This window comes from Polyodon spathula, chromosome 33, assembly GCF_017654505.1.
Source record: "Polyodon spathula isolate WHYD16114869_AA chromosome 33, ASM1765450v1, whole genome shotgun sequence".
Lineage (NCBI taxonomy): Eukaryota > Metazoa > Chordata > Actinopteri > Acipenseriformes > Polyodontidae > Polyodon > Polyodon spathula.
The window spans coordinates 1,834,250-1,861,755 of NC_054566.1; the positions used below are offsets into that span (position 1 = coordinate 1,834,250).

At 38.4% G+C, this 27,506-nt stretch overlaps 1 protein-coding gene across 1 annotated transcript in view; it reads right to left on the reverse strand.

The window, feature by feature from the left end:
* Positions 1 to 27,263, reverse strand: part of LOC121303498 (olfactomedin-like protein 2A) — a 39,337-nt gene extending 12,074 nt beyond the window's left edge. The window contains exons 1-2 of the mRNA XM_041234217.1: positions 26,974 to 27,263; positions 1,170 to 1,433 (exon numbers count right to left, since the gene is read on the reverse strand). Of these exons, the coding sequence (XP_041090151.1) occupies positions 1,170 to 1,433; positions 26,974 to 27,045 (336 nt within the window). The 5' untranslated portion in view covers positions 27,046 to 27,263. The remainder of the gene's footprint in view (positions 1 to 1,169; positions 1,434 to 26,973) is intronic.
* Between the last annotated feature and the right edge of the window lie 243 nt (positions 27,264 to 27,506).

A 27,506-nucleotide genomic window follows, 5' to 3' on the forward strand; every position in this document is an offset into this window, starting at 1 on the left:
ATGTACTGCTTGGTTTGACTTGGACGAACTCAAGCAGAAAATGGGTCAGTACTCGATGCAATGAGCATGGTACTGCCTTCTGGCTTTAGCAGTATTCAGAATGATCACCACATCGTACTTTTCTAAAAGGTTATCAGGTCCTTCTGACAGCAGTGGTGTGATAAACAGTTGAAAGGTGGCGCGTCTGGGAGAGGCAAGTGAAGGTAATTCAGTGGGGCCCCTGGTAGTAGCATGATTCATGGGCCTCTGATTTTAACATGGTTCACGTGCTTTTCATTTGTACGTCGGACTGTGAGCGCACAGTTAGACAGCAAGTGTAGGACAAGTGGCACATCTAAGCAGTTTGGATTTGAATGTGTTCTACTGTACTGTACTGTACTGTACATGATTCCCCTGCCTGTAATATTTACATATTCTTCTTGAATACTAAGAGAGTAATGGGCTTGATTTTACAGAGTTAACTCCAGTATGTAATATACCTCAAAAGGAGAAAAATACACGTTTCGGCTTCTTTCATTAGAAAAACATTGAAAAGACTTCAAGTTTGAACATAATTTTTTGTTTCTTTGGTATTCCTACATAAATCATGAACCTAACAGCTGGTATATGCTGTAACAATGTCTCAAACACTCAAGTTGTTTCTTTCTCATTTTGACATAACATGGAGTAAATTATAAACTGAACTAGACACTATAAAAAATAGAACAGTAGAATGGTGGAGTTCTTTAATTAACTCCTAGTTTTTGAAAGAAGAAAAAAGCATGCTAATGTTCAAAATGAAAAACAAAGCAGTCTTTAAGAGATACATACTGCTTGAAATATGAATACGAAATATGCAGCTTAGCTGTTTGATTCTAGCTTTGTAAAATGAACAGGTGTTTTACCTCTTATAAAAATATGCGCTAAACTTGAGTAAATGTTTTGAAATTATAACCCAAAATTCTTTGACAAACTTTTTGACTAGAAGACTTCATTAGACATTGATAAGCAAAAAATAAGTGACTTTATTACTTTTTTTTGTATTTTTAAATCTAACAATTGAGTGCTTGTCTTTAACTGAATACTGTTAAATTGCTATTATTACTTTTTTATTGATTACTGACTAGTCGACTTAATTTTCTGTGGGGCTCGCTAGTTTAGTGTGAGGTGTTTGAACTCTCACTTTTTACCTTGAGCAGCTCTGGAGCCTGCTTCTTCAGCTTCTCCATTTTCCACTCGTTCTCGCAGGGGTTGAGCGAGGCTGGCGGGGCGGTGCAGGAACATTTGCAGTCAGACCCGGAGCTCACCGTCTCCACCGTGTAGAAGTCCTCCACACGCATGCTCCCGTCCCTGACACGGCTGCAGGCATCCTTGCTCAGGGGCCTCATGATGCACTTGCAGCGGCAGTCTGAGCCTTCTGACATCAAGTGGACCTGGTCCGTGTCTCCAAACACCTGGTTCAAAAAGCAGCTGAGGGTTAGAAAAGCCACATCAAGGCTAATCAGTTTGACTAATGTACAGCCGAGGGTTACAGGGTTACACTAATGTACAGTTCGACTAATGTACAGATCACTCAGCTATCAAGACTGGTATCTTTGGCTACCTTGTTTTAAAATGGTCTTTAGTGCATCCATCAAACAGTAATTAACACACGAATGTACCCTTATAAAACTTTACTTAAATCCACAGGGACTTTTAATACCGGATACTATAGTTAAAGCATGTTAAAGCACAGCCTGGCATGCTAAAAGCATTGCAGGCAATCAGGTTTAAATCTCCATCTAATTGGTCTTGGCTGTACTCTGAAATCAGAAGGATTTGGCACTAGCAATAAATGGCTTCAGGTTGAATTTCAAAGTTGTTTTTATTGCATATTTTCTACTGTTTTCTTTATCCAGACTGCCCCCAGCTGTACAAGAAGACAAGCCTGTTTGTCAAGTTTGCAAAATGAAGGCTTATGCTGTCATCAGTTCAAAGCAAGATTTAGTGGCCCACGAAGAGCTAGCAAAGCACACGTGGTGTTAATAACGCAGTACTGCAGTATATAACCACTATGTAGGTTTACAGATACTGTTGTCATTTCAAATACTGGTCTACCCTTTAAAAGAGCTATAATTTCAAACTGTTTACTTCAGTCTGTTAACTCCTAACAGTGCAGCCCTGCTTAAAGACCACCTCAGTACAAAGGCTGCCCTGAAATAATGGCCTTTTGGGGGGAGGTGACAGTCCCTGGGATAAGGCAGGGACATGGGTGGTACGGTTACCAAACTGAATATTTCAGGATAAACTGAATATTCCAGGATAAACTGAATATTCCAGGACTCCTTGGAAATACAATATCAGTCTCAGTGGTTCTCAAAAAATATATATTTAAAAATGACACACTGTGGCATGCTCTGTGGTACAACAGCCAGATTCTCTGAGATTATTTATGTATTTTTATAATTGCATGACCACAAATTCAAGTGTTGGTTTAAAAAAAGGGGTGAGGGGGTTAAGATGAATCCCTCCACAATATTCCTATAATTCTACGCGGTTCGGCAAACAGCCAAACCCAATAACATATACACCCATTTAAATAAAAAAAACTCCTTTAAAACCCAACGGTTTCAACTAGCTTATATGTCAACCAATTATAAATCAACCAATCACAATGCTTTTTTCAGGAACATTCTTTTTCACACTGGAAATCCAGGTACAATGTGGGGGAATCATAACCCACAGAGAAGTTTACAACATTCCAGAGACACAATTCTACCCTTATTTCAAACAGCTGTGGTACTACGGACCTCGTCTGGCACATGTGCTGTGCCAAGCACTGAGGGAGTGTGTGAGCTTATGACCTCCCGTCTTTGAACGCTGATAAAACGGCACATTACAAATGTGGGCCTCTGACATCATTAAGTTGCAGACACATTTGGGTGCTTTCCAAAGCATGGGTAGTGGTCTGGACTGCCCAGAAAGTGAAAAACATATTTTACAAGAGTAGATTGTTGCACAATATTTGAAAGGCAGATTTATTTATTTATTAGGTTCTCTGCCATGTGGAAGGTTTAACAGAAGTTGTTGGATCTGACAATGCATGTCCTCTTTGTAGTGTATGAATTCAGTGTAAAATGCCTGTGGTTTGCATTTATGTTATAGGGCTCTGTGGCAGGCTGGCGAGTGGATAGAGGCCCAGAGACAGACTGCAGTTCAAACAAATATACTTTTATTATAAATAAACACAAAATAAATGTGCACAAGGGCAAAATAAAGGGATTTAAACACAAATAAAGCAATACAAAAACAAAACTTGCAAAATTAAGGTTTCCAGGCTGGGCAATGCCTTCACTGGATTCACAAATACAAAAACCCACAAACACCAACCTGCTTCATCAGCTTCCTCTTTCCAAATGAGAAGCAGAGGCCTCCTTTTATGTCAGGTGGCTGGGCGCTGATTGATCGTTAATCAACCTAATCAACTAATCAACCCCAGCCACCTGAACATAATAAACCCAGGCAGGTAGGGGAAATTAACCCCATCCCTGCCAATTTAAAGGGCAGAGCTTTGCTCTGCCACAGGCTCTAACCAGAACATGTTTGTGGTTTCAATACATTTCTCTGTAGCAATGGATTAAGGTGCCAAACAATCTTGCAGCCATTCATCTTTCCTGGCTTTAAAGACATTACCGTAATGCATTAAATGTGGTTTCTGCAGACTGGGTAATGCAGAACTTTGTGATCTGCAATTGGAACTCAATTAGAGACTATACACTGATTAAAGATGGGAAACGTTTTCTGTTTTTACATTCCCATTTAAGGTGCAATTAATTACTTGTAATTCAATGTCTTCCCTTCATCATGTGATAATTTATCTAACAAAATTATTCCAGTAAATCTTAGCTAATATGTACTACCAAAACTTTGTAGATCTCATATTTTCCTATATGAAAGATGTATACACATTATGGCGATTTTTTTTTTTAAACAGTTTATTTTTATAGCAAATAGTGATCTAAAAATCCCCAAACATATTTCAATGCTGATTGTCCATGTTCTCTCTTCAGCATGCATACTGAGGTGTAGAAAGTTGCTACCAACTTTATTTTGCTTAGTAGTATAGATGCTGTCTTTAAATTTCACGTGGATCTATGTGGTGCATAGAATGAAGCTAACACAACCCACACAATAACTGCTTTGAAGAAACAATAAGCTTTTACTACTAATTCAATTTCTACCTACCTTGTGTTAATTACAGGAGCAGTTATCACTAATTCCACATGGAGACAATAGTCAATTCCCTTGATAAGTCTCCATAATTAAGAGATTCTGACATGAAATACCCTAAATCTTGTAGGAACAGCTGTATGGCAACATTTCACATAAAGGCATTTGGGTTAAACCTCTTGTTTATGCACTTACTTGAAGATGTCACCCCATTCTCCTTTAGGCCCCTTTCAACTTTCCAAATCAAACACCTGGGTTTGTTTTCTGGTAATTGGAAATGACATGGAAACAAATAAACCAGAGTGCTGTGGTTTTGATTTCCATTACATGAGAGTAGGTGTTAAAACTTAAGCACCAACTAAGACATAGCTTCTTTTACTGTAAACTAATGTGATCCATTTGCTTTTCTTTCCATCTGATGATGTAGATATCCTTCTGCCTGGTGTTGATGGTTGATGTGTAATGCTGGCTCCAGGGATCAGCCTATTTTGTCTCCCTGGCGCATGAGCACACAAAACGGCTGCAATGCTGGCTCCAAGGTCAACCACTGTGAGGCCTCCATAGCGCATCAGCATGACAGCCATCTGGACTGAGCTGAGTAGGGTACTTCTCTGGGGTCTTCAACAGGGCACCTTCCATCCATGGTGTTTTGTCAACTAGCCCACGACACCTTAAAGAGGGCTCGGCAGTGATTCTGGCATCCCATCATCACCCCCCTCCGTCCCCCACTCAGCTAAGCCCAGCTTACTTACCTTCCTTTACATCGACGTTGCTTTCTTTCTGTGATGCTTAAGATCCCCAACCAGAATTTTTTGGTCTCAACCAGAGCCAGTTGCTGCTCCTCTGTGCTGCTTCAGATAAGTTCTTCACTGCATCTCTTGACCACTGAATCTGATGTCTCTGAGAAACCAGGTTGTGGAGTGTGCCACAATTCCTCGAAAGCCCACCTCCACTGGGTAAACATGGACTCTCCATCCTCGCTGTTCCGCTTCAGCAGCCAGTTAAGCATACTGAAGTTTCTTCCTTACATACACCTCATCCACAGCATCCTCCCATGGCACTGTTAACTCTACCAGATGAACAAGGCGTGCTGATCCAGACCACAAGACAATATCAGGTCGAAGGTTAGGGGTGGCAATCTCAGGTGGAAAAATAAGACGTTGTCCAACATCTGCCAGAATTTTCCAGTCTCTAGCAACTTCCAGTTGTCCTAGATGAGTTTTGATCTTAATACCTTTTCTTGGTAGTTGCTCCCTTGGATGGAGAAATGTTGTTCTTCATGTCATATATTGCTGGAATTAGTGGCAACCTGTTGGTCATGCTGCGCTTGTTTATAACATCGCAGCACCTAGTCAAGATCGACCTTACATCCTGTCAAAATGTGCCTTAATGTAGCTAGCGATGAACACAAAGGACACCATGGATCCTCTCCTACCCATAGAATAAGGTTCTGTGGTGATGGAAGAACATCATATGTTGACCCGATAAGGAAACTGATCCTGCTCTGTTCCATTGTCCATAGATCTTGCCAGCCGATCTTGCGTTGTTCCACACTCTCCCATCTCGCCCATCCTCCCTGCTTGGCCTGGGAAACTTCCTTCACGCACCTCGTCTCCTGCTTTTGCACCTCGTTGACTACCAACTTCCTCTGTTGAGCTGGGGATGCTTTATGCCATGTAGGAGAAGCTCAGCTGAGACCAAGGCCTCCTCTTCCATGCTGTACTTGCCCCATGATACCACTGATACAAAGGGCAGTCTTTGCATCTTCCACAGCTTCCTTTGCTGCCTCCCTCACACATTTGTTGTGTGACTCTACCAATGTCATTTCCAATCAAACCCTGGTGCACTTAAACTCCTCGATTAAAGCTGAGACTGGCAGCTGCAATATCCCTTTACCATACAGTACCACTCTGAGGCAGCGTAGGACTCCTAACCATTTCCTGGCGTATGAACTGATTAACTCTTCTCTACTGTTGTCAAGCAAACCTCATACACAGAAAGTGGCCACAGAAGTCTAGACCAAACTGAAAGCACCAGAGTTTAAGTTTGCCCGCTAAAGCGCTGCTGTCTATGTTCTTCAACCCATGCAATGCTTGTTGTCTCACTTCTAGTTCCCTAGGACAGCCACTTACTTTAGTGTTTCTGGGCATTACATTACATATGGCCAGCAGAAGTCAACTGGAAATAATGGGATTAAGGAAAATGTCAAGCTTCAAACATGACACCCCAAGCTCTGGTAAAATTATGGGCCCTATTTACAAAACCTTATCTTTTTAAGTCTGTTTTTGATTAATGTGTGGAATTCATTCATGTTTCTTTTCTGTCTCCACGTATTCTTCTAGTGCCTACATGTAGCATTTGTATGGTCTAGTTGAGCTCTAACAGAATGGGGAGGATGTGGCTTATCTTGCTGTACCATCTCACGTGATGGTAGATTCAGTGAAGTGGCGCTTCAGGATGCTTGAGGTTGCAGGCAGACGTTCAGTGTTCAGAATGTAAACAGCACAGCTTGTTATAATAAAAAATTTAAAAAAAACAGCTCACCATTCAGTCCACACATCCCTACCCATATAGGATTCTTGGGTGAATGCCGGAAATTTTGCAATGTATGTTTTCTATGGAATACTGGTTTACAACTGGGCAACAAATATGACTCAAAGAAATCACTGAGTTCAGCATGCTGAAGCAGGGCCTCCAGTAGTCCTCTACTTCCACGCCACCATTTTTTATAACCTCGGTTCTTATACCTTTTAGGCCAAAAATCTGTATACTTGTCAAAATAACGGTGCACTGAAAGATGAATTTGTCAAGAACAAAACTGTCTCTCTCTCCCTTTCTCTGTATACTCATCTGAGAGCGACAGGGTGTAAAGACAGTCTAAAAACATCCATTCTGGACTGGTAATATGAAGAGGCCTATAAAAATATACAGCCAGATTGAAACGAAGCCCTTTATCAGGGGCCCAGCCTGTTAAAGTGTACACATCAAACACCTGGTAGTACTGAACAATTTCTTTAAAAGAACACCTGTTGAGGAGTAACAAGTTCCCAGTTGAGCTAAAGAGGGGAATAATAATGTGTTGATGTTAAGTGGATCAGTTCCTTGTTTAATGTAAGGGGCGGTGTTATTGTATAGAACTTGTGGTATACTAACGAGAGCTTTAGTAGCAAGTGATTTTCAAACTAAAATGTGTTAATTAAGTCAATCCGCTAATGCTCTGACGTCCTTAATGAACGCATTTCATATTAAAAAGCTTAATTGTTGCAGGTCGTCTACATCACTTCCTGTCTCAATGACCAGATAAGGGGAAGTCGTTAATCAAAATGCATGTAAATTGAATGGAAGCATAATTCACTGTTATGGAAACTACTAACATACAGGGAGACGGCTCTCCCACCAGCCAAAAATACATAAAATATAATAGGAATAACAGGAGGGGTATCTAGAGTGTACAGTACTGCAGATTCAAAGATGGTACCAGATATACATGTAAAGCAGAGTGTCACGTGTGAAACTGAAGGATGAGCGAGTTTAGAAACAGTTCCACTAATGTAGCAATATTCTGGGAAATGCCTTTGATCAAATGAAAATGAGGCATGTGGGGATGGGAATAGGTCTCAGGAGTTCATCTCAGTAAAGAGCTCTTGGCAGCAATGTAAAGATCATTTTTAGGGTCATGCCAAAGTATTTGTCTGCTTTCAGCATCCTTCTGCAATAGTTTAATGCTGGACCATTTTAAAATGGGTGTAAAAGCTTGATACTAAAAGCTAGGTCAACAACATACCTCCAGCTTTTAGACACTGCAGTATTAAAGGGTGCGGCAGTGTACTGTTGCGGCTCTACACTGTAGGCAGACACATCAGTCTTTTGTCAGCAGAAAGTGATGAAAAACATATTTAAAAACTGAATTGTTTGAAGAAGACACTACTAATATTTTTTTGTTTTTTATGGAATATGAAAGAGGCCAATTAGTTGCTAGACAAATGAAAACCTATCTGATGCCTGTTTGGTCAAACTAAACTGATCAAGGTACAAAGTCTTTCTAAAGATGCATCTGCAGTGCCTCAAGTCATTGACTTGGACCTCGTGTCTTTGGTCTATTTCATTTATGATAGGAGCGTTGGTGCTCTACTGAGGTCAGGTTTTTGTTTGTTGAGGCTACTAAAGGTCTTTCAAGGGGTCAATAGATGACCCTCTTAGTCAGTGCCTATGCAGGGAGTAATTTACTGAAAGTAGCATCACCTAGAAATTTGAGATTGAAACATAATAATAATTAAAAAAATGAAATGATCATTGTTTAGATCTTTTATTTAACATCATGTAATCAAAGAAACTACAAAATGAGATCGCAAAAGTCAACCAGAAGCCATAATAAAGTATTCATATTAGACTCTAAATGTCACATTTTTCAATTTGTCCATTTTTCATTAAATATCATTGGAAAGCTACAATGCAGTCTGTAATTCAGCGTTTACATTATTCAGCAGGTTTCATTCGACTTTATGAAGCTAAATTAGCCCATTCTATAGGGTGAAGCAAAACTTCTGGCCATAATGACATTGGGGTACTTTAATCTCTGCAAGTTGGCTTGCTACAGAAACGTAACATCACTGTGAGTTAGCACTACTGTATCTCTACTGATGCATTTAAGTTTGTAATGGAAATTAACACCGACCATCAGCCAGGCCTAACTGAACCCACCACAACAGGAGATGGGTGTACTTGTTGCCTACAAGAACATTTCTATGGCATTTTTGCATAAGTTTAGCGTTATATATCCCCACATGTTGCTACAACTGCTTAAATAACATATCTGTAATTTTATTTTCATTGTTAACACCCTGGCAACGTTTCACACTTACAACTTTAAAATCAAAGCTCTTTTCAAAATGGCAGCACTAGTGCACTGGGGTTTGAGATCTGTCTTTTTACATCACTGCAGAAAGAACGATTTTTGCTGTGAGCGACTATTGCTGTTACCTGTTTGACAATGTGGACAATAATCCTTACACTACAAGTGCTGCAATTAGAGAAAATGTGACCCCGACACTCTGCTAAACCGTCCCCCAAACTGAGGCCAACTTCATTTTGAATGAAGCATGTAACAAATAGAATTCATGCCTTAAAATAATGAACCAGCATACAGGCTGGATTAGATCATCGTTCTTTCACAGTGTATTATTTTACATGGTCTGGAATGTCTTTACATTCACTCCATATTTACATTTTATTTGTATTTAATATTTATAAACAGTACCAGATTTTCTGCCAGCGTAAAGCTTTATTTGTTGAAAATATCTGGATGAAGTGCAGCTGTGAAACTTTCATGTTGCCTTCAAATAAATCTGTAACTATAAATAAGATATTTCATTACTGGATTAAACAACTACTTTATTATAGTATAGGCTGCCCTGTCAGTAGCCTAAATAACCATTATCAATGGCAGAGTCTCAGGATTGTTTGCAGCTGTTGAGTAAATTATAGAGTAGTAAACCCTCACTGCATCACAATAATGTGGCCGTGCCCCACACGCTGCTGTATGTGATTAAACTCAAAGACGTTGAAAAAATTATAAACAGAGAGCTGAACACACTTCTTTAATCTGCTCTGCAGCAATCGAGTGCTAAAATTATAGGGAGACTTTTCATGGAGGTTTCCTGCAGTCTCATGTGGTTAGATCCTGACCAGCCTAGATGTGGTTGCAGTTACTTCAGAGGCTGAGGTTCAAGGCAGATAAGCACAACTGCAATAGTTAGTGTTTCATTTAAAAGGCACGCTTACTAGCCTTTTTATTTCCTTATTCTATATTGTCTTTGATTCAGTTGTTTACCTCAACACTAATAAAAGCAAAAGCAGTTTTTTGAGTCAGTACCGCAGGTATAAGAACAGACCAACATTCTGTGTGGGAGGTTGTGTTGAGAAGTTGCTTTTAAAAAGTAACCCGTGAGTTACAATTTACTTGAACAAGAGTGTAACTATTTACAGTAACTTACAGTATTACTTTGAAAAAAAATGTAACTAGTTAGTTACAAATAGTTACTTCTCAGGCACAGTTTACATTTTGCAGAGATTTTTCTCGGTTTAGTCAGGCTTCAGCTTGAAACATTTTTTTGAAGATCCAGCAACCGAATCCATATAATATGAAAAGAAGGTTCATGTGACTTGCACTGTTTAAGTGCGTTTTGACTTCCACGTTATGTGTTAGCGTTAGTAAATATAAGCTTATTACTTCACATAAAATACATAATTACCTTTGGTTTTCTGTCTGAAAAATTAAACATTAGTTACAAGTTAGTGAAAATGTAATCACAGCAGGAACACGTTACTTCCTAACACTGGCAGGAGGGTGTTGTGTTATAGAGATATATTGCTACATTCTTATACCTGTGGCACTGAAATACATCAAGGAAGGGGAATGTGGCTCTCTAAACAGTCGGTTTAGTGTTTTATAAGTTGAATATAAAAATAGTGCAGCTTTACACGAATCCAAAATCCCACTGTAAAACTACGGTACATAGTACCGGATGGTATATATTTAAAAAGGATAATATTCTTCAAAACCCTGTAAACATGGGACCTTTTGTGACTGCAGCTACCCACCACATTAAGCTTACTGGCATCTGGCTAGTACCTCAGAGTCTGAACCCATTTTATATTCACTTCGTATCCACTATAGCCATGAGAATAATAAATACTTTTTCATGGTTCAGAAATCCTAATTGCACAGCTACTGTACTTGTTCCATTCCCATCGACTGTTGGACTGAATCCTTGAGGAATGGCACCACTCTTAAGGAATGACACCTTGACTGAAGCATACAGGGCAGTCCTACGTGGTGAAGGCAGTCTTGACTCTTAAACACTGCCCACCTGTATACAGGTCTTGGAAAGAGAAATCCTCTTAAATCTGTACATTTCTAGAGCAGTATAGGAAAGAAAACCAATATGTGACTGCACTGACTGCACCAGTCCATCTGTCACACTGTACACAGCAACCCTTATAAAAGTTTGCCAGGGTTAATTTACATTTTCCAGTATACAATTGTTATGCCATGCATTAACCATGCTTTGCCTTGTTTACCATGCTTTGCCATGTTTTTTTCTTAAATATGCTTTACCAGACCACTCTGGGATTTATTACATTTTGCTATGCTATTAATATGGGAATATTTAATAAGGGACACATAATAGCTTACTAGAATTTAACATCTTTATTGTAGACCTTTAAGATAGCATTTATGTGTCTGAAATGGTCATTTCTTTTTTCAGTTTATGTTCACTGAAAGGTTCTTCTCACAGGCACTGATTGACACTAATCTTGGGAATAGTTGATGCTACCTTAGGGAAGGTAGTCCAGGATTAGTGCTACTAATGAACTGCGTTCTATGAAAGCACTTCAAATCCAAGAAAAGAAAAAAGAAAAGGAAACAAGTTTCGAAATTGAAAAAGAAAGCTCCCGAGATCAAAGGAAATATAATTCAATGCCAGCTGGGTTTCGTTGTTGTTAACTTGATTAGCAATGTTCCAGGGTACTTTGGCTAAATGTTAATAGGTAATGAACTAAATTTGACCCCAAGTCCTGAAGAAATCCTCAAATCTCCTTAGACGTGAGCGAATGCTGAAAAGCTGGGTTCTATACCGTAGCCCATTTTGGAAGCAGAAATCCAACGCGGATGTGTTTGATAGCTAATATATCAGGGTTAAATATAGTTTACTGGAACCTTTAAGTAACTATAGCTAAAAAAATCTATGTATAAATATTAGCTGTTTCCATTCTATATGCCTCAAGTGCAGTTTTGAAAGAAACCAGTTGCAGTAAAGATGTTAGTTTTTTAAGCATGACAGCTGGTACTCCACTATGTTAAGGGAATACCTGCTGGCAAGCCATGCTTTCAGACAGTGCTGGTTATGTAAATTCGAGATCACCCAAATCCCTGGCCAGCCATGCAGACTGAAAACGTTCTTTACCCCAATGCAGCACAGATACCACGTCTCAAATGAAAACACATGCTGCAAACTGCACACGTCAGACCTATGGCTCAGAAATGCAAGTACAAAGCATCTTATAATATATATGTGTACGAGTATGTCCTAAAATATTGTCTCGGGAAAGAATATTGTAAAATATTGAACTACAATAATATACATATATCACATCTCTCTATTAGATATTATAAAATAAAAAATACAATGTCACCATAAGAATCCAACTTATTCTGAGGTAAAAATTAACAAGTGCTTGGAAGGAAATCAACGACTGAATTGAGCGCTAATCCTTTGTTAAACTGATTGTTTTGATTAATTCTTGAGGCAGCATGACAATACAATAATAGCTTTTAACAAATGAAATAAATAAATAAGTACCATTATCAATATTTATTTATTTTATTCATAGTTTCTTCGTAGTTTCGAATGTTTATTCAAGATGCTTTTTATTTTGAAAGACTTGTATTATCACAATGATTTGGATAACAAAGAAGCAGTATAAATTAAGCAAGCGTTTAGTGCTCAATTGACGTGTTTATTTATTTTAGTTTAAGGGCAACTTAAAAGCCCTGTCCCGTCCCAAAGTGTTGCGGAATTATGGGGCCAGGTGGCACCCCTAGTTGGAGTATCCAGATTTTCATGAGCTCATATGGGGTTATTTCAGCTGTTTGCGGAATGATTTGGAGAAACATTGGCAGTGCTTTAGCCAGACGTTAGCAAAAGGTTGGCAATGTTAAGGGATTTTCTGTTTCTAATGAGGACTTCTTTTGTTTGAAAAGCCATATCAGGCCTGCTCCAGAGTAGTGTTGGAATATCAAATACAAAATCTGCTATCCTGTTATGCAAAACACTAACCACAAATGTGGAAGACACCAGATGTAAGAAGCCATGCATCTAGTTTCACCTGACATACAAACCATAATGATTCCAAAAGTAAATTTTACTAAAATTATGATCAGTACTCTGAACAAGTCACTTATCTTGACTGGTTTGGATTAATCTACTGTATCAACATAATACCTCATATTTCTATTAATCTATCACAAATGAACAGTAATACGATTTGAGCAGATTTTCTTATTCATCTGAGTTCATTATCAATTGTCATTCAATTTTTTGTATGATGCACTGCTGTTACAGATTCTCTAAAACAACTAATGCAGACAGGTCCAGGTTTTTTACACTGTGGTTAAGACGCTTGCTTGCGGTGCGCGAGGTCGCTGATTCAGTTACTTCAATTAAAATCTTCAATTAATGTAAATATTTATAAATTCCAACTTGTCAGGTGTAAAATCCACACTACAAACCAATGCATGCAAGTGTTGTAAAGCTGTCAATATGCAGTACCTGTACACAATACACCCGTTAGATACAGCTGCTTCTTATATCTATACAAACACTTATAGCCTGTGTTACAAGACAGAAGGCTAGAGGGCTTCAGGCTCCTGAATTCAAGTCAAAGCACGTTGAAACCAAATGTATTTAAACTGAATTAAACACAATATTTGTGTTACTGCAATGTGAACCACTCCGAATACACGGAAGCACTATTGACGTAAATGAGTAAAAATGTGATATGTGAATATGTAACCAGAAGCTACTTGCACTTAAATCAAGAGGAATGTCATCCAAAATCAAGCTTTATTTATTATTTATTTATTCGATTTCATGTAAAACAAACAAACAGGGATGAAAGAACAAAGGCTTTGGCTCAGAGATATTCTGATCTTTAGCTGAAGGTCACAGTTAATCTTAAATGAACAGGCATCCTAAACACTGCCAGTAAACTTTGAGCTTCTTCATACGTGACGGAATGTTCGGAGAACGAGTCGTACGTGGCGGTGAAATTAAACACTGTTCTATGCAAAATGTTTAGTTTTTTATAATTTAATTAGGGATATCCAAACAGTCTTATGTAACTAGAGTGACTTAATAATGTGTGACTTTCACAAATCCTGTCCTTATTGGACTCTAGGAGTGGAAACTGCGTTCATAATTCTTTACTCATAACATGAACAAATTTGAAACGCTTCACACTTCATTACCACTGGAGCTCTTCATGTCCAAACAGTGTAAATGATCCATTTAACCTGAGTTAACCATGAGTAAACCATGCGTGAACCATGCTTTATAAGTGCATTACCTGTACTACATAACAGATGGCTTGTAGTCTATTTTTGGAAAAATAATGGGGTTTGAGATTAATACAAAACCCCAAGCTGTTTTATATTATGTTAAATGGTGATATACACCATGTTAATATTTTATAAAATATACTAGTCTTTAAAACCAGCATTCTAGCTTGTTCGATAGCAAACAGAAAACTTGTTTTAAAATCACAGGTTTGAATAAAATGGTTAGAAATATACCTAGCGAGGCATTCTCCACGTGAGCATTTGCCATGTATTCTAGAGCAGCAACATTAGTTAATTAATTAATTAAAAGAAGTAGACATCATCCATAACTATTAAACATTCAATAGTGTTGAATTTTAAAATACCTCATAAATGATGAAGAATTCAGTTGCTTTTAGTATTTAAGAATTCAATGAAGGTAACACTTAGGGTTGCTATATCAGAAATACGTATAAGACATATCTATTTGCCTTGTCATGATAAAGAAAGCAGAAAATATTAACATATACTGCATTTTTTTATTATTACAAAATACTGTAAACTAGTGGAGCTGCATCTCCAAACTGGGAGTTTTAATCTTTATTTAAATCAATTAATGAGAGTGTGTACATCTTTTATTTATTTACTTTTTATTAATTTGTATTATTGATTTTTTTAATATCCTGTGGAATTGTAGTTATAGTCTACAACAAAACAATCTGTAAAATATTTCTTTCATTGCAATTAAACCGTCTCTCATTAAAGTAATTGTTTTACATTTAGTGGTTGTGTATTTCATTTATTCGATTCATTATATAAAAAAAAAATGTAATCTATTTAAAAACTAGCTTGTGCAAGGAATTGATTCATTTTTAGTCAAATAAAACCCCTCCTCAGAACATATCAAGGGTGATTAATAATTAAGGTTAAGGAAGTCATTTGGCCATTTTGGCACAGATCCTCATCAAACGTACTAGAACCTGACGACGAGGGCTCTGCCGTCTGGTAAGGCCCACCTCATGTCCCGAGCTAAAAGCGAGGGCGACTGACATTATGAGAAGGCCCTTCCCAGATGGTAAAGCCCTCCTATGAGGGTTCTATTGCTGTTAGAAAATGGATACAGTAATTTTATGCAGCACTAATTTTGTTGCTAATGAATACAAACATTTTCCTCATTATTCCAAGAGCTAGCTCAGAATTTCATCTTCACTCAGGCTTCTTCTCAACAGTGGAAGCTTTGTGAGTATTTCCAATTGCCAAATAATTAAAAAAAAAAACCTTCTATTTACAGGAGCTGTTCTTCAGTTCAAGTACCTCGTACAGAAAAGCAAACATGGTTTGTGAACGGTTTGTAAAACATGTAAAGAATAAAACTACAGCTAACTTTTAAAAATTGTATTATATGGATTTGAGTGCATGTTCATGTGTTTGTGTAAGTTTCAGTATTGAAGTTACTGTTAGGGCCTAACATTTATTAACGAAATACATTTGAAAAAGTTTTAGTAATTACAAATATCTACTTATCTATGTGTTCATCCTGATCGTGCTGTTTGTTCAGTAACTTGTTCAGTGTGTTCATAAAGTGTATTCAAAGCCTCCTTCTGGCTTTGTTACAGAAGACAGCGTCTGTGTTACTACAGTGATATGCTGAAATGCAGTTGCTGAAAGTAATCAGATTGCATGCATCCAGTTTTTCTTCACCTTATCATTCAAACTAGACTCGAGTTGATGTTGTGGTGACTGTATTACTGCTGACAGCAAACACTATTCTCAATTTTTTCTTTTTAATTTATTTGCTATGCTAAATCTAAATAGATAGACAGACAGCAAAGAAGTCCAATGAGTCTACATTGACAGACAACATTTAGAGGACATGTACAAGAACTGAGATTTTCCTTCATCACGCAGAAAATGTATTTATGTATTTTTGGGCGGATTGATTTGGAACAGGGATTAAACATAGTTTGAAAGACAACATTCAAGATCCTTTATCAGAGATTAAAGCCCTCGTAGTGACCAATCAGGTTAAAGGAAATCTCCTGTCGAATTTCTAATCTATGAATAAAGCCACTACATTTAACTGGACCCTGTTCCTTCTACAGCTTACTTTGAATATGGATTGCAAACACAATATGCTGGTTGTAAATTACTGTATCCTGTGTGATACATCATACAGGGTTAAGGCCAGTGTGCAACACATTCCTCAAGTCTTTATGTTACATTGTATCTACTATGTTTCAAGTTAATGCAACACATTCCAATGAGAGATGAGCAATTAATTGAGAAGCAGCTGTCAAACAAGAGCAAATCATTAAAGCATTCAAACTGAGAAGACTCCGAATGACTAAAGCAGGCCTGGCTCGGAAGATACAAACAATATTTAGTGGTGATAAGCACCCTAGATCCAGTCTATTGGCATTGCTGCACAGTTTAAGACCACGATTCACCTGCTTTGTTCAATCAAAGAATCTAAACAGACATTGCCATGATTTCCACACTGTTTACATGTAGAATCATCCATGGTTGCCAATTGTGATGTTTGCTTTTGTGCACCTGACCACTTGAACTGCAATGAGACCAGCGAGGATTGAAAGTACTTTAAGAGCCGCATATGAACTGGTGATCTTCTGAATTTCAAAAGGAGTGCTGCACTGCTGAGCACCTTTTAAATCCATTGACGATCACTCTGATCTTCCCCATGTGTTACAGCTCTTTGATTGTTTTTCATACTTTCATTCAGGATGTACAGATTTTCCAAGTACAACGCTGTAGATCAGTGGATCCAAACCTGGGGACTGGACACAAACAACTCCCAAAATTTGGTTATGCAGTTCATGCAAAAACCCATTTCTACACAATCACACGTTGTGCTGCTATATTACTAGCAACCCAGCAGACAGCTTTAACCATGTGATATATCATAAGAGATTTATGTAGTCTGCATCTGTTTTCTTTTATTACGACCGTGTTTATAAATCAATATATATTACAGCTCCTTTTGATGCAATACCAAGCACTGCCTTCAAAGCCACCATTAACTGAAACAGCTTTCTAATATAATGCAAATACTCACTAGATAACTTACACATTACGAAGGCACATTTGTCTTGTCAAAATGACAGACTCCTTTTTTTTAGCCTGCATTTATATATATATATATATATATATATATATATATATATATATATATATATATATATATATATATATATATCCATCCATCCAGCATTCCTGTAAATACACATAGTTCTACTGTTTGTGTTCAGTTTTCACAGGGAAATAAAATGTAATGGTTCTGGCCCAGCCTTTTCACTCTATATACAAGTAGAGTGCTGGATTGAATATTCTTAACTCAGCTTAAATGACTATAAAAAAAGAAAAAAAAACCCATTAAAACCAGTTTGAATACTTTACATTTTCAACATATAAAATAGGCACTAGTATTGCCAGGGATACAGGACTATACCTATTATTTCCTTAAGTTTTTGGAGAGGTTAGCTGCATATAGTAACCGAAGTTAATGTGAAACACAAAGAGGCTATATTTGTAGCTTGACTTGTGAACTGTACCATAGTGTGAATGCTTTCAGCTCCATGTTACTATATGGGTTTATTTAGGCAGGTTTAGTATCTCACAAGACTATATGCCAAAATCAAATGCTATTACTATTTCTGGAAATAATGTGTATTGATGCTTTCATATTTAACCAGCATGATATAATGCTGTGTGCCACTGTTTATTTTACACATCGCCCACAAGAAGTGGCACGAAACATCCTGTGCACGCGCCAATTATTTCTTAATTTTTCAAATTGTTTCCCACCCAATTGGTCTTCGTATTCTGGTGTTTTCTTATATGCACATTGAGCAAAGTTGCTGAATAATAAATAAACTGTGTTAGAAATGGATAGATTAATTTGCGACACGAGGTAACGGTTGCAGGGACCAGCACTGGCATTTACATTTACTGGATCCGAGGACGACCCGAGTCTGCAACATTGTGATGCCATTTATATACAAAGCATTCAGTATGTCAGTATTCATTAATGTCTCATTAAGTCAGGTACATTATATAAATAGTTTACTTTATACATAGACACAGAAACATTGAGTTCAAATGCTATTGCAAAAACATGCGTGCAAGTGGTCAGTAGGAAAAACCCAAACACCAAGGTGGTCCCTACATTGAAAAGGTTGGAAACCACTGCTCATAAAAAAAATGTAATCAAACTATTTCTTCCTGGTGTTGCCCATGGCCTGATTGCAGCTACAGCACATCAAGTTATTTCATACCAGGAAGCAGCTTTTACTACTGTTATGTTGTCTTTGAAAAATGTACATCTGTATAAAATACACGCTAAGATCCAAAGGAGAAGTGGGGTCAGTGACAATCCTAGTGCTGTTAGAGACCAGGAATTTGACAGTAAAACCTTGCTTAGCTGTTCTCTCTAGGTTAGTATCCTTTATTTACTGCAGCTGGGCGTCTTCTTTCAAAATGTCCTGAGCAGCTGGCTGTGTAAGAGGCAGTGTGTATCATTAGGCTGAGGCCGCTGGTGCTTTAGCAGGAAGCACTAGTGATTGGGAGCCAGAAGGCACGGGTTCAGTTCCTGTTGAGAGGAAGCATGGTATGAGAAGGCAACAGGAAGCTTGAGTTGAATGAAACAGATTCCTCTTGGAAGATTGTTAAGCAGCTGTACTGAAACTTTCCAATCAACATCATCTGTTTCCACCACTGTGTTTCTGTCACTGGGCCCTTTCACCGAGTCGAGCGCTACTTCAAGGTCCCCAGAATGATTAGAAGAAGAAAGCCAACGTTGTAATTGTATAAGGCAGGTTTTATTTATCTGCAGTTCAAAAAAAAAAAAATGGCAAAGTATAATATAATAATGAAATATTAGTAATTTCCTTTTAAAGTGGGCAGCGTATGCTCTCCCATTCCCCAGCACCTAATTAGCAAGCTTTAGACAACTTGACACTCTAGCTCTTTGTCTTCATCCTTTGATCCCCCAGCTAGCACTGCCTGCAGCGAGACAGCAGCCCCTTTTTAAGCCTGTTAACCACGCCCACAGTGCATCCAATTTATGTTAACAAGGGGTTCAAAGGAATATTCACGCAGGGAATAACAATACACACTGTTTTTAACCCTCACCAATAAATATTGACTAAACAGTACTCTAACATCCATTCGGTCAGTCAATCACCAACATATAATATAAATAAACACAAATATGGAAGGTATGTGTGAGTAATAGCATTTAAATAGAAGGAAACCAGCTCCCTCCTCTTTTACAATATCCTGAAGATGGCGCTGTGGCATTATTTTACAGCGCTAATGTATTTTCAACAGGGCTGGCGGCCGCCCATTCCCGTCTTTATAATACTCTCTTCCTTGTTGCTCTGATTGCGTATAACTATAGGTGTGTGTGTGTGTGTGTGTGTGTAATGTATCACAATACAGATGGCTATCCTCCAAACATCAAACAAATGCTCAACAAAAAAAGTCCATGTTTCATCCTGTCCTTTCCCATGGACACACCGGTGAGTGAAGCTGTGTGATGTTCCCCATCACAGTTTCTTTTTCCTGCTTGCACTCGAAATGTTCAAGTCTCAGACTGTAGAGAAAGCACCTGGCCAAAACTTCAGATTTAAGAAACGATGGACAGTGGAGGTGGGTTGTCAAGGATTTGTGGCACACTCCACAACCTGGTTTCTCAGAGACATCAGATTCAGTGGTCAAGAGTTGCAACGCACAGTGAAGAGCTTATCTGAAGAAGTTGAGAGGAGCAGCAACTGGCTCTGGGTGAGACAAAAAGATTCTGATTGTGGACCTCAAGCATCATAGAAGGAAAGCAACGTCGATGGAAAGGAAGGTAAGTAATCTGGGCTTAGCTGAGTGGGGAATGGAGGGGGGTGATGATGGGACGCCAGAATCACTGTTGATCCCTCTTAAGGTGTCGTGGACTAGTCGACGAAACACCAAGGATGGAAGGTGCCCACTTGAAGACCCCAGAGAAGTACCCTACTCAGCTCAGTCCAGATGGTCGTCATGCTAATGTACTATGGAGGCCGCACCGTGGTTGATCCCTGGAGCCAGCATTGCAGCCGTTGTGTGTGCTGGAGCCTGCAATACCCTTCAGCCATCAACACCAGGCAGAAGGATATCTACATCATCAGATGGAAGGAAGCGCAAATGGATCACATTAGTTTACGATAAAAGAAGCTATGTCTTAGTTCGTGCTTATCTTGGCGAGAGCCGAGTCCAATATCAGCATGAAGTTTAACACCTCCTCTCATTTAATGGAAATCTAGAACGGTAGGGACAGCACGTTATTATCTGCATGTACCTAGAGAAGGTCAAAGCTTGTATTTGTCCTGAACCGGGATGATACGTCATACATATATATTGTGCGATCTGGGAATTGAAAACATGGACAATGGCCTAAGCACCACACTCAATATACACTTCCCATGATAAAGCTGTGAGCTATATTGAAGACCAAGCCTCAGACGAGTGGGAATGTAATCATTCTTATCTTTTAATATACATTATCCAGTGTCATGCAAAATAGTCTCAATCCATCCAGTAAAGGCGTTCCGCGTGGAGTGCAGGAGGTGCCCATAGCCTGGAGATCGCATTGCCAACAGTAACCGTGAGTTCCCAGGGGGCGGCACACAATTGGCAGAGTGCCGCCTGGGTAGGGAGGGCTTAGTTCACCGTGCACCAGCGACCCCTGTGGCTGATAGGGTGCCTGCGAGTCTGCAGTGGAGCCATTCAGATCTGTGTTGTCCTCCGGCACTATAGGTCTGGTGGCTTCGCTGTGGATCTGCAGTGTGAAGAGATGGCTAGGCAGGGACACGTTTTGGAGGACACCTGTGTCGCCGGGGGGGTTGCAGTGGTGAACTGGGATTAATAAAATACAATTGGCGATTCCAAACTGGGGAGAAAACTTAACCATGGCCTGGCGGCCCAGGGCCGGTAAAGATCGCACTTTGGCCAGTAGTTTTGAAGCACCACAGGCCCGAACGGGCTGGTTATAGTTAACTAGTATAATATATATAGTGCACATGGCTTCCGTTTCATAAATCCAGAAAAATTGGGCCAGCGTGCCAAAAAGCTGAAAATGAATTTACAAAAACATTTTTTAAAAACATAACTACAAACTAATCCTAACTTTCTCGCCACACGTCATATTTGTTGTACAGTCAGATTCTGAGACTATGTACCAAAGTGCTGTGTTGGTACTCATTCCCACGACATTGCAAATATTTAACAAATCGGGGTTTCTATAACTAAGCAACCAATAAGCCAAAAGGAAAGCACTGAAATGAATACATCATAAAGAAAGTAATAATGTAAAAAAAATGAAGACGAACATTTAGATTGAAGGCTTCATCTGGCTTCATTGACAGTAAAAAAAAGTAAAGTTTTGCCTTGTTTGACGTCAGTTTCCCAGACTTGCAGATAAAACAGCAGCTATATTTGTTGTGAATTCAACATTTCGTTCACATCATATCCAGTCTCATAATAAGATGCCCCAGTGGATGCCCAGACACGCGATCGAAGTGTCAAACTTTTTTATTTGGGATCCGATGTGTTCAGGTCAAAAATGCGATTCACAATCTTTCCAGACTCGTTGGTATCACTCAGCAAGACTGGCGCTGACCTGGGAGAGGATACACAAGCGATAACGCTCTAAGTAGGATTGTTATTATTTTGTATTATGAATATTGTTTTAATAGTGATTATTATTAGATTAGGGATGGGAATTTCGAATAGTTTCCTATTTGAATACACAGGGTGCAACATTTTTACGTTACCAAGAGTAAAAGGCTTGTGCACAAGCAGACAGCATAACAGTGTAAACCGGTAAAGTTTAGCCAGGTTCACAAAGTGTTCAAACAATGTCCAAGACGAGATTTCTTCGTTTAATACCATATTTCCTTAGGCACAAGTTTTTCCTTTTGTTTACTGAATTAAAATACAGAACTCGATGAGCAGCAACATCACAGCGAGTATCTCTTCCAATTAAAGCAACATTAGCATAATATTGCGCAAACCACCAAATAATATTTTTTGCTGTAGTATTCAGAATAAAATAACACCTATCATATAGCAACCTAAATATTCTACATATGTTTAACTTTAACAAATAATATTTATAAAATAATCTTAATAGTGCAAACATTGTAACCTGGCCAAAACAATAGAAAATGCATTACTAATTACAACTAGCCATCAAGTACTGACATCAGATGAAGTGAAGTTACTTTGTTTGTTCAATAACCTGTAAATAATTCAAAACAAGGATACCTGGTTGTACTTTTAATGGTCAGTGCAAATGTTGACGTTATTTCATCCATTCACAGAAAGTCAACAGTAGATGTTTTACACTGAACTGCAGTCCAGTTAAAAAAAGAACTCCTTTCGCAACTTCAAGTATCTTGCTTTTTCTTATTAGTCACTGTGTTGTTCTGCTTAACATTTAGTCTTTATATTCATCATAACATTAAATTACCTTTCTAATTTCAATATTACCCAAGTTTGGATTACTTCTTTTAGCACTTGCTATATACATGTTGAATGGCTGAAGTAACATATACTGAAAGGCTTCGTATAGCCACTTTCTTTTAAGACGTGGGCTCTCTTTGGTTTCCATACACAGTTAGAAACATACTGAAAATAAAAACCATCATGAAAAAATATATAAATATATTGGGCCAGATAAAATTGCATCCGGGCCAGTAAAAACACTAGCTCAGTGGCCCGAGGGGCCAGTAGTTAAAAATCTAAAACTCAGAGTCCAGTTATTATTAGTCATAAACAACTGTGAATAATTGATTTGGTATGATTATTACTTTTGGAAGCTAGGTGATTAATAAATAAATAAATCATCTGAAAAGTCCACCCCATGTGGATTAATACGATTTGAACCAAGCTCACTGGTGAAAACACATACAATTACAAAAAGCTAATTTAGTTTATAGCCTGTTCAGTTCAATCAAAGACTAAAACAACAGAAAGGCCATTCCAATATCAACCACCCTTTTGTGTACCATCTGGCCTCTGCTAATGGACTGAATGCATTCCAATTCCAGACATAGTAGCCCTTTAACCCCTTCTAGTTTCTGGGTATCAGTACATTATAAGATTAACCAGCTGCCTTTCTATATAGTACAGTCCACACAAAACATGCACACAACTGTTCGGGAAAGAACTGCATTGTTTAACACACCCCACTAAAACATCTGCAATAAGAAATTTGGTGGATTCTAATTTGGTCGCTGCACTAGGTATATCATGGACTACAGTAGTCAAGGAATACAGTATGGGGGCAACTGGCAAAGTCTATTACTCCAAAGTGAAATTTACAGCGTTTTAAATCAGAAGTGAACGCACCCATTTTGTGCACAATTTGTAATAAATACTTAAAAGCCCTTGTTATTTTAGTAGGTGTTTTTAAAGTTTTGGCAATATCGTGCAGTATAGCCTAGGCTGCTCACACTACAGTACTACTCTACTAGGGTCATCTTAGACTTTCTGCTGTATTACTGAAATATAGTTGTATCTGCTGTATTACTAAAATCTATGGTCCATTCTTTTTTGTTTCATTTAAAGACGAGTCCTTCTGCATTATTCATTGTGAGAATTATAAATTAGAAACATGATTCAGCCTAAAAAATATATATAAAACTGTTCCTTTTGTTGTAGGCATCATGCTGATTTGTAATGGGATAATCTGCATTTCAGCTGTGTCTAGAACTGTCTTCACATGCATGTTTTTAAACCAAACACTGAAGCACACTGACAAACATACATGACAATAACAGCACACCATTAAAGACAGTCAGAACACTACAAGCAAAAGTGACCTTGAAATAAAAAAAAAAAAGATTGAATATCTCAAAACTGTTTGCAATGCAGATTACTGTTCTTCGTCTGAACGATTAATTTATTTAACCCAGTCTGTTATGCTATGTTCCCGCTTGCCGCTCACCACAAGCAAAACGTTTTCCCTTGTGGCTCAACTATTTTGCACGCAGTTCGCCACGGTGGCGAAGGCTCTGAAGAATGTGCTTGTGTAAGACTGCCAGCACATTCAGCGTGTGCTGGTAGATGAGTCAATACAGACTGTTTAGTTGGATTTCATTTTGCCAAATGAAAGCTCTTTAGCTTTATCACGTAACATATGCATGCCACAAACGGGAGGACAGAGGCTCCAATAGAAACTTATCAGCGGACAGCGCGAAAACACAGTCAAAATAATGTAAAGGATTATACATGAATATCTCTGCAAACCTTTTCAGAATTTAGGAAATTTAAAAATATTTAAGAATGATTATGTATAGGATTTTATGCAATATAAGGGTTTGAGAGGAAAAGCAAAGGAACAATGTGGTTGTTTCACTGTAGGAAGCATACACTTGCAAGTCTCGCAGGCTTGGTTAAATTCCCGTCAACTGAACTCGGGGCTGCATTGTCTTACCTATAATGGCCACTTGCCAGTTCTTTGGGTCTCTTTGACTCAATTGCAGAGAGGCTATTGAAAAGCCAAGCCCCAGTTTACTTTATAGATTAGACAGCTGTTCCCCAATCACTTGCCTCAAAGCCACTCTGAATGTGAGCTGTCTTCAAGCTACTGACCCTGATAATTAATAGTTAAACTATTTGATGTGCCCGTATGCTTGTTCACTTGTTCTCTCTGTGCTTTAGACTTACTGTAGCTGAGCTCAAAAGCTGCAGCGCTTAACTGTAGTCCAGCTAAAACCATTACCCTCTTCCAGATAAATTATATCACAAAGTTAACACAGACCACGAATCTGAAAGTATATTTAAGTCAAAGTTGTACACCCATACTGTATACTGGTTGAATATTTACAGTTCAATTTAAATGTAACGTCTTCTTAGGGGTGCCGGTGTAAAGTACATTTTTGAAACTCAATAAAAATTTGCTACCGGTAGCAAAATATGACATGTATAACGTCAAATGTTGCTACCTTGTCCAAATTTCCCACCTGGTCATATCTGAGACCTGTACCAAAAGTCATCTACAGCGATACATTTTATTGTTTTGGCTTGGCTAAAACAATTCAACCATTCATATTGGTGGTTATATAAGGGTAGTTTAAAACGATTATAAAAACTATATAGTAGAACTAAAATATAATTTTAATATAATTAACAATACTTATTTTCAAACAATATCAGCAACATTACAAACAGTAACGGAACTCACACCCTGCAAATATCTGTAACAATAATAATAAATCAATACAGTTCCCATATATACCCAATCCTGCTTGGTGAGAAAATATAATACAGTATTTTGTAATTGTTCTAGGTCTACCAGTTGATAGATGCCTAAATTATATCATATTTGATAATGCTATTTTTTGAAGGTAGCAAAATTTGATGGGTGCAGATTAGCTGTTAATGTTTAAATCCTTATCATTTCTATGTGTGAAGGTTCCAAAATGTGACGGGTGTGTGGACTGTCAAAACATCATACCTCTGCAGTTATACGTATGTGAGTACCAAAATTTGATGATTGCTGACCTTCTGTCAAAATGCCATACCTTGACGATTCTCTGTTACAGGTACCAAAATGTGATGGGTGCTTCTCTAATGTGAAAATATTGAGCTGCATTAGAGACTCCAGTTATATTTAAGGGAGGTGGAATCTAGAGCCCATTCACACTGGCACTCCTACCTGAGAACATCACCTTTGCAAAGGTGTACTTGAGGTTACCTAAACGCTGTGCTTCATTATGAAAACGTGCAGTCAGGACAGGTGTATTTTTTCTTTAGCTTTTTATTTTAAAAAATGCAACTAGCTCTGTAGTACAGTTTACCGTTCATTAACAGCAGCTGCCTGTGTTTAATATAAAACTAATCGGTTACACGTGGAGTAAATGTAGTAAATGTAGGGTATTGAGCGTCCTCGTTCTGCAAGGAAAATAATAAAATTGGGCATTGCAGTACGCAAAGGAGGACAATTTACAGGTAGCATACATTGACGTGACGTCTGTATTCATAATACATGCCTTAAATTAGGTATGGTGTTTAATCACCACAATGCAACAAAAGTGTACCACTGGACCGTGCCCCGTCCTATGCACTCCACCAATTAAACATGCCCTGTGACTAGACCGCAATCCTGGACCGCAATCCGATAGTCAGTTTGAACTGGATTAATGTGTGCACTGCTCATTCCTATACTGAAGCCAACCCAGGAGTCTGTACACATTTTACAAACATGTTTTTCCCAGTTTATAAAGTGTATATTATTATTATTTACAGCAAAATTCGCGTACCAAACAAGCAGGAGAAAGATTGCAAACACTAAACTGGAATTAGGATGAGTGAACATTAATAATAACGTATTAGCACACGTATGACTTACCATTAAGTGCAAAGCAACCCATATGCTGGACCATAACTGACGTGAATTAATACGGAATACGAAGGACATAATTAATTTAAAACATAATCAGAAGAAAACGCTAAATGTTTCTTGGATTGACGTTTGCTTCACACGAATTGAATAAATTGCGTAAAACCAAAACGTTGCACAAACGTGATAAGGCAGACTATACAAAACGAAACACCTGCACTGCACAATAGTAAGGACCACGTTTTAGCTGATACAGAACTCGGCGCTGAACACGTGGAGTACAAACCGGACTTACCCTACTATTTGCCTTGACAGCTGTTGCAAGAATAAGAATGCAAGCAATCGTCTTGGAAAGCATCAGCATCATTGTGGTAAATCACAGGCAAAGTTCTTCAACAAAACGTTTTCCTTGAGTGATGATAATTACAATTCCTAAGGCTTTGCATGCGACTTCTAAAAGAGGGGAAATCAAAAACTATGCACTCGTTGAACAGCGCTGTTCTTTACTGGTGCAAAGTTAATCAGGAAGCATGTATTGTACTTAGGTCATTTCAAAGATCTCGGTCAGCTCCCCGGCTCCCTGACGCCAGCCACTCACTTTGTTTAACTTCTTGCGACGTACTTAGTTCAAGACTCCACTCTGGCTTGTAGGGGAGGAGCAAAAAGCAATCACTTTCCTACATCCTCGTGGATTACCATCCCTGGAAGGAACCGGCTTCGAAACCCCGATTCATTACGGAGCACGGCAGTGCAATGGTTAAATGTCATTTTACAGCAAGGGCGCTGCAATGAACCGATATAAAATAAGAACATTCTGCCCTTAATGCC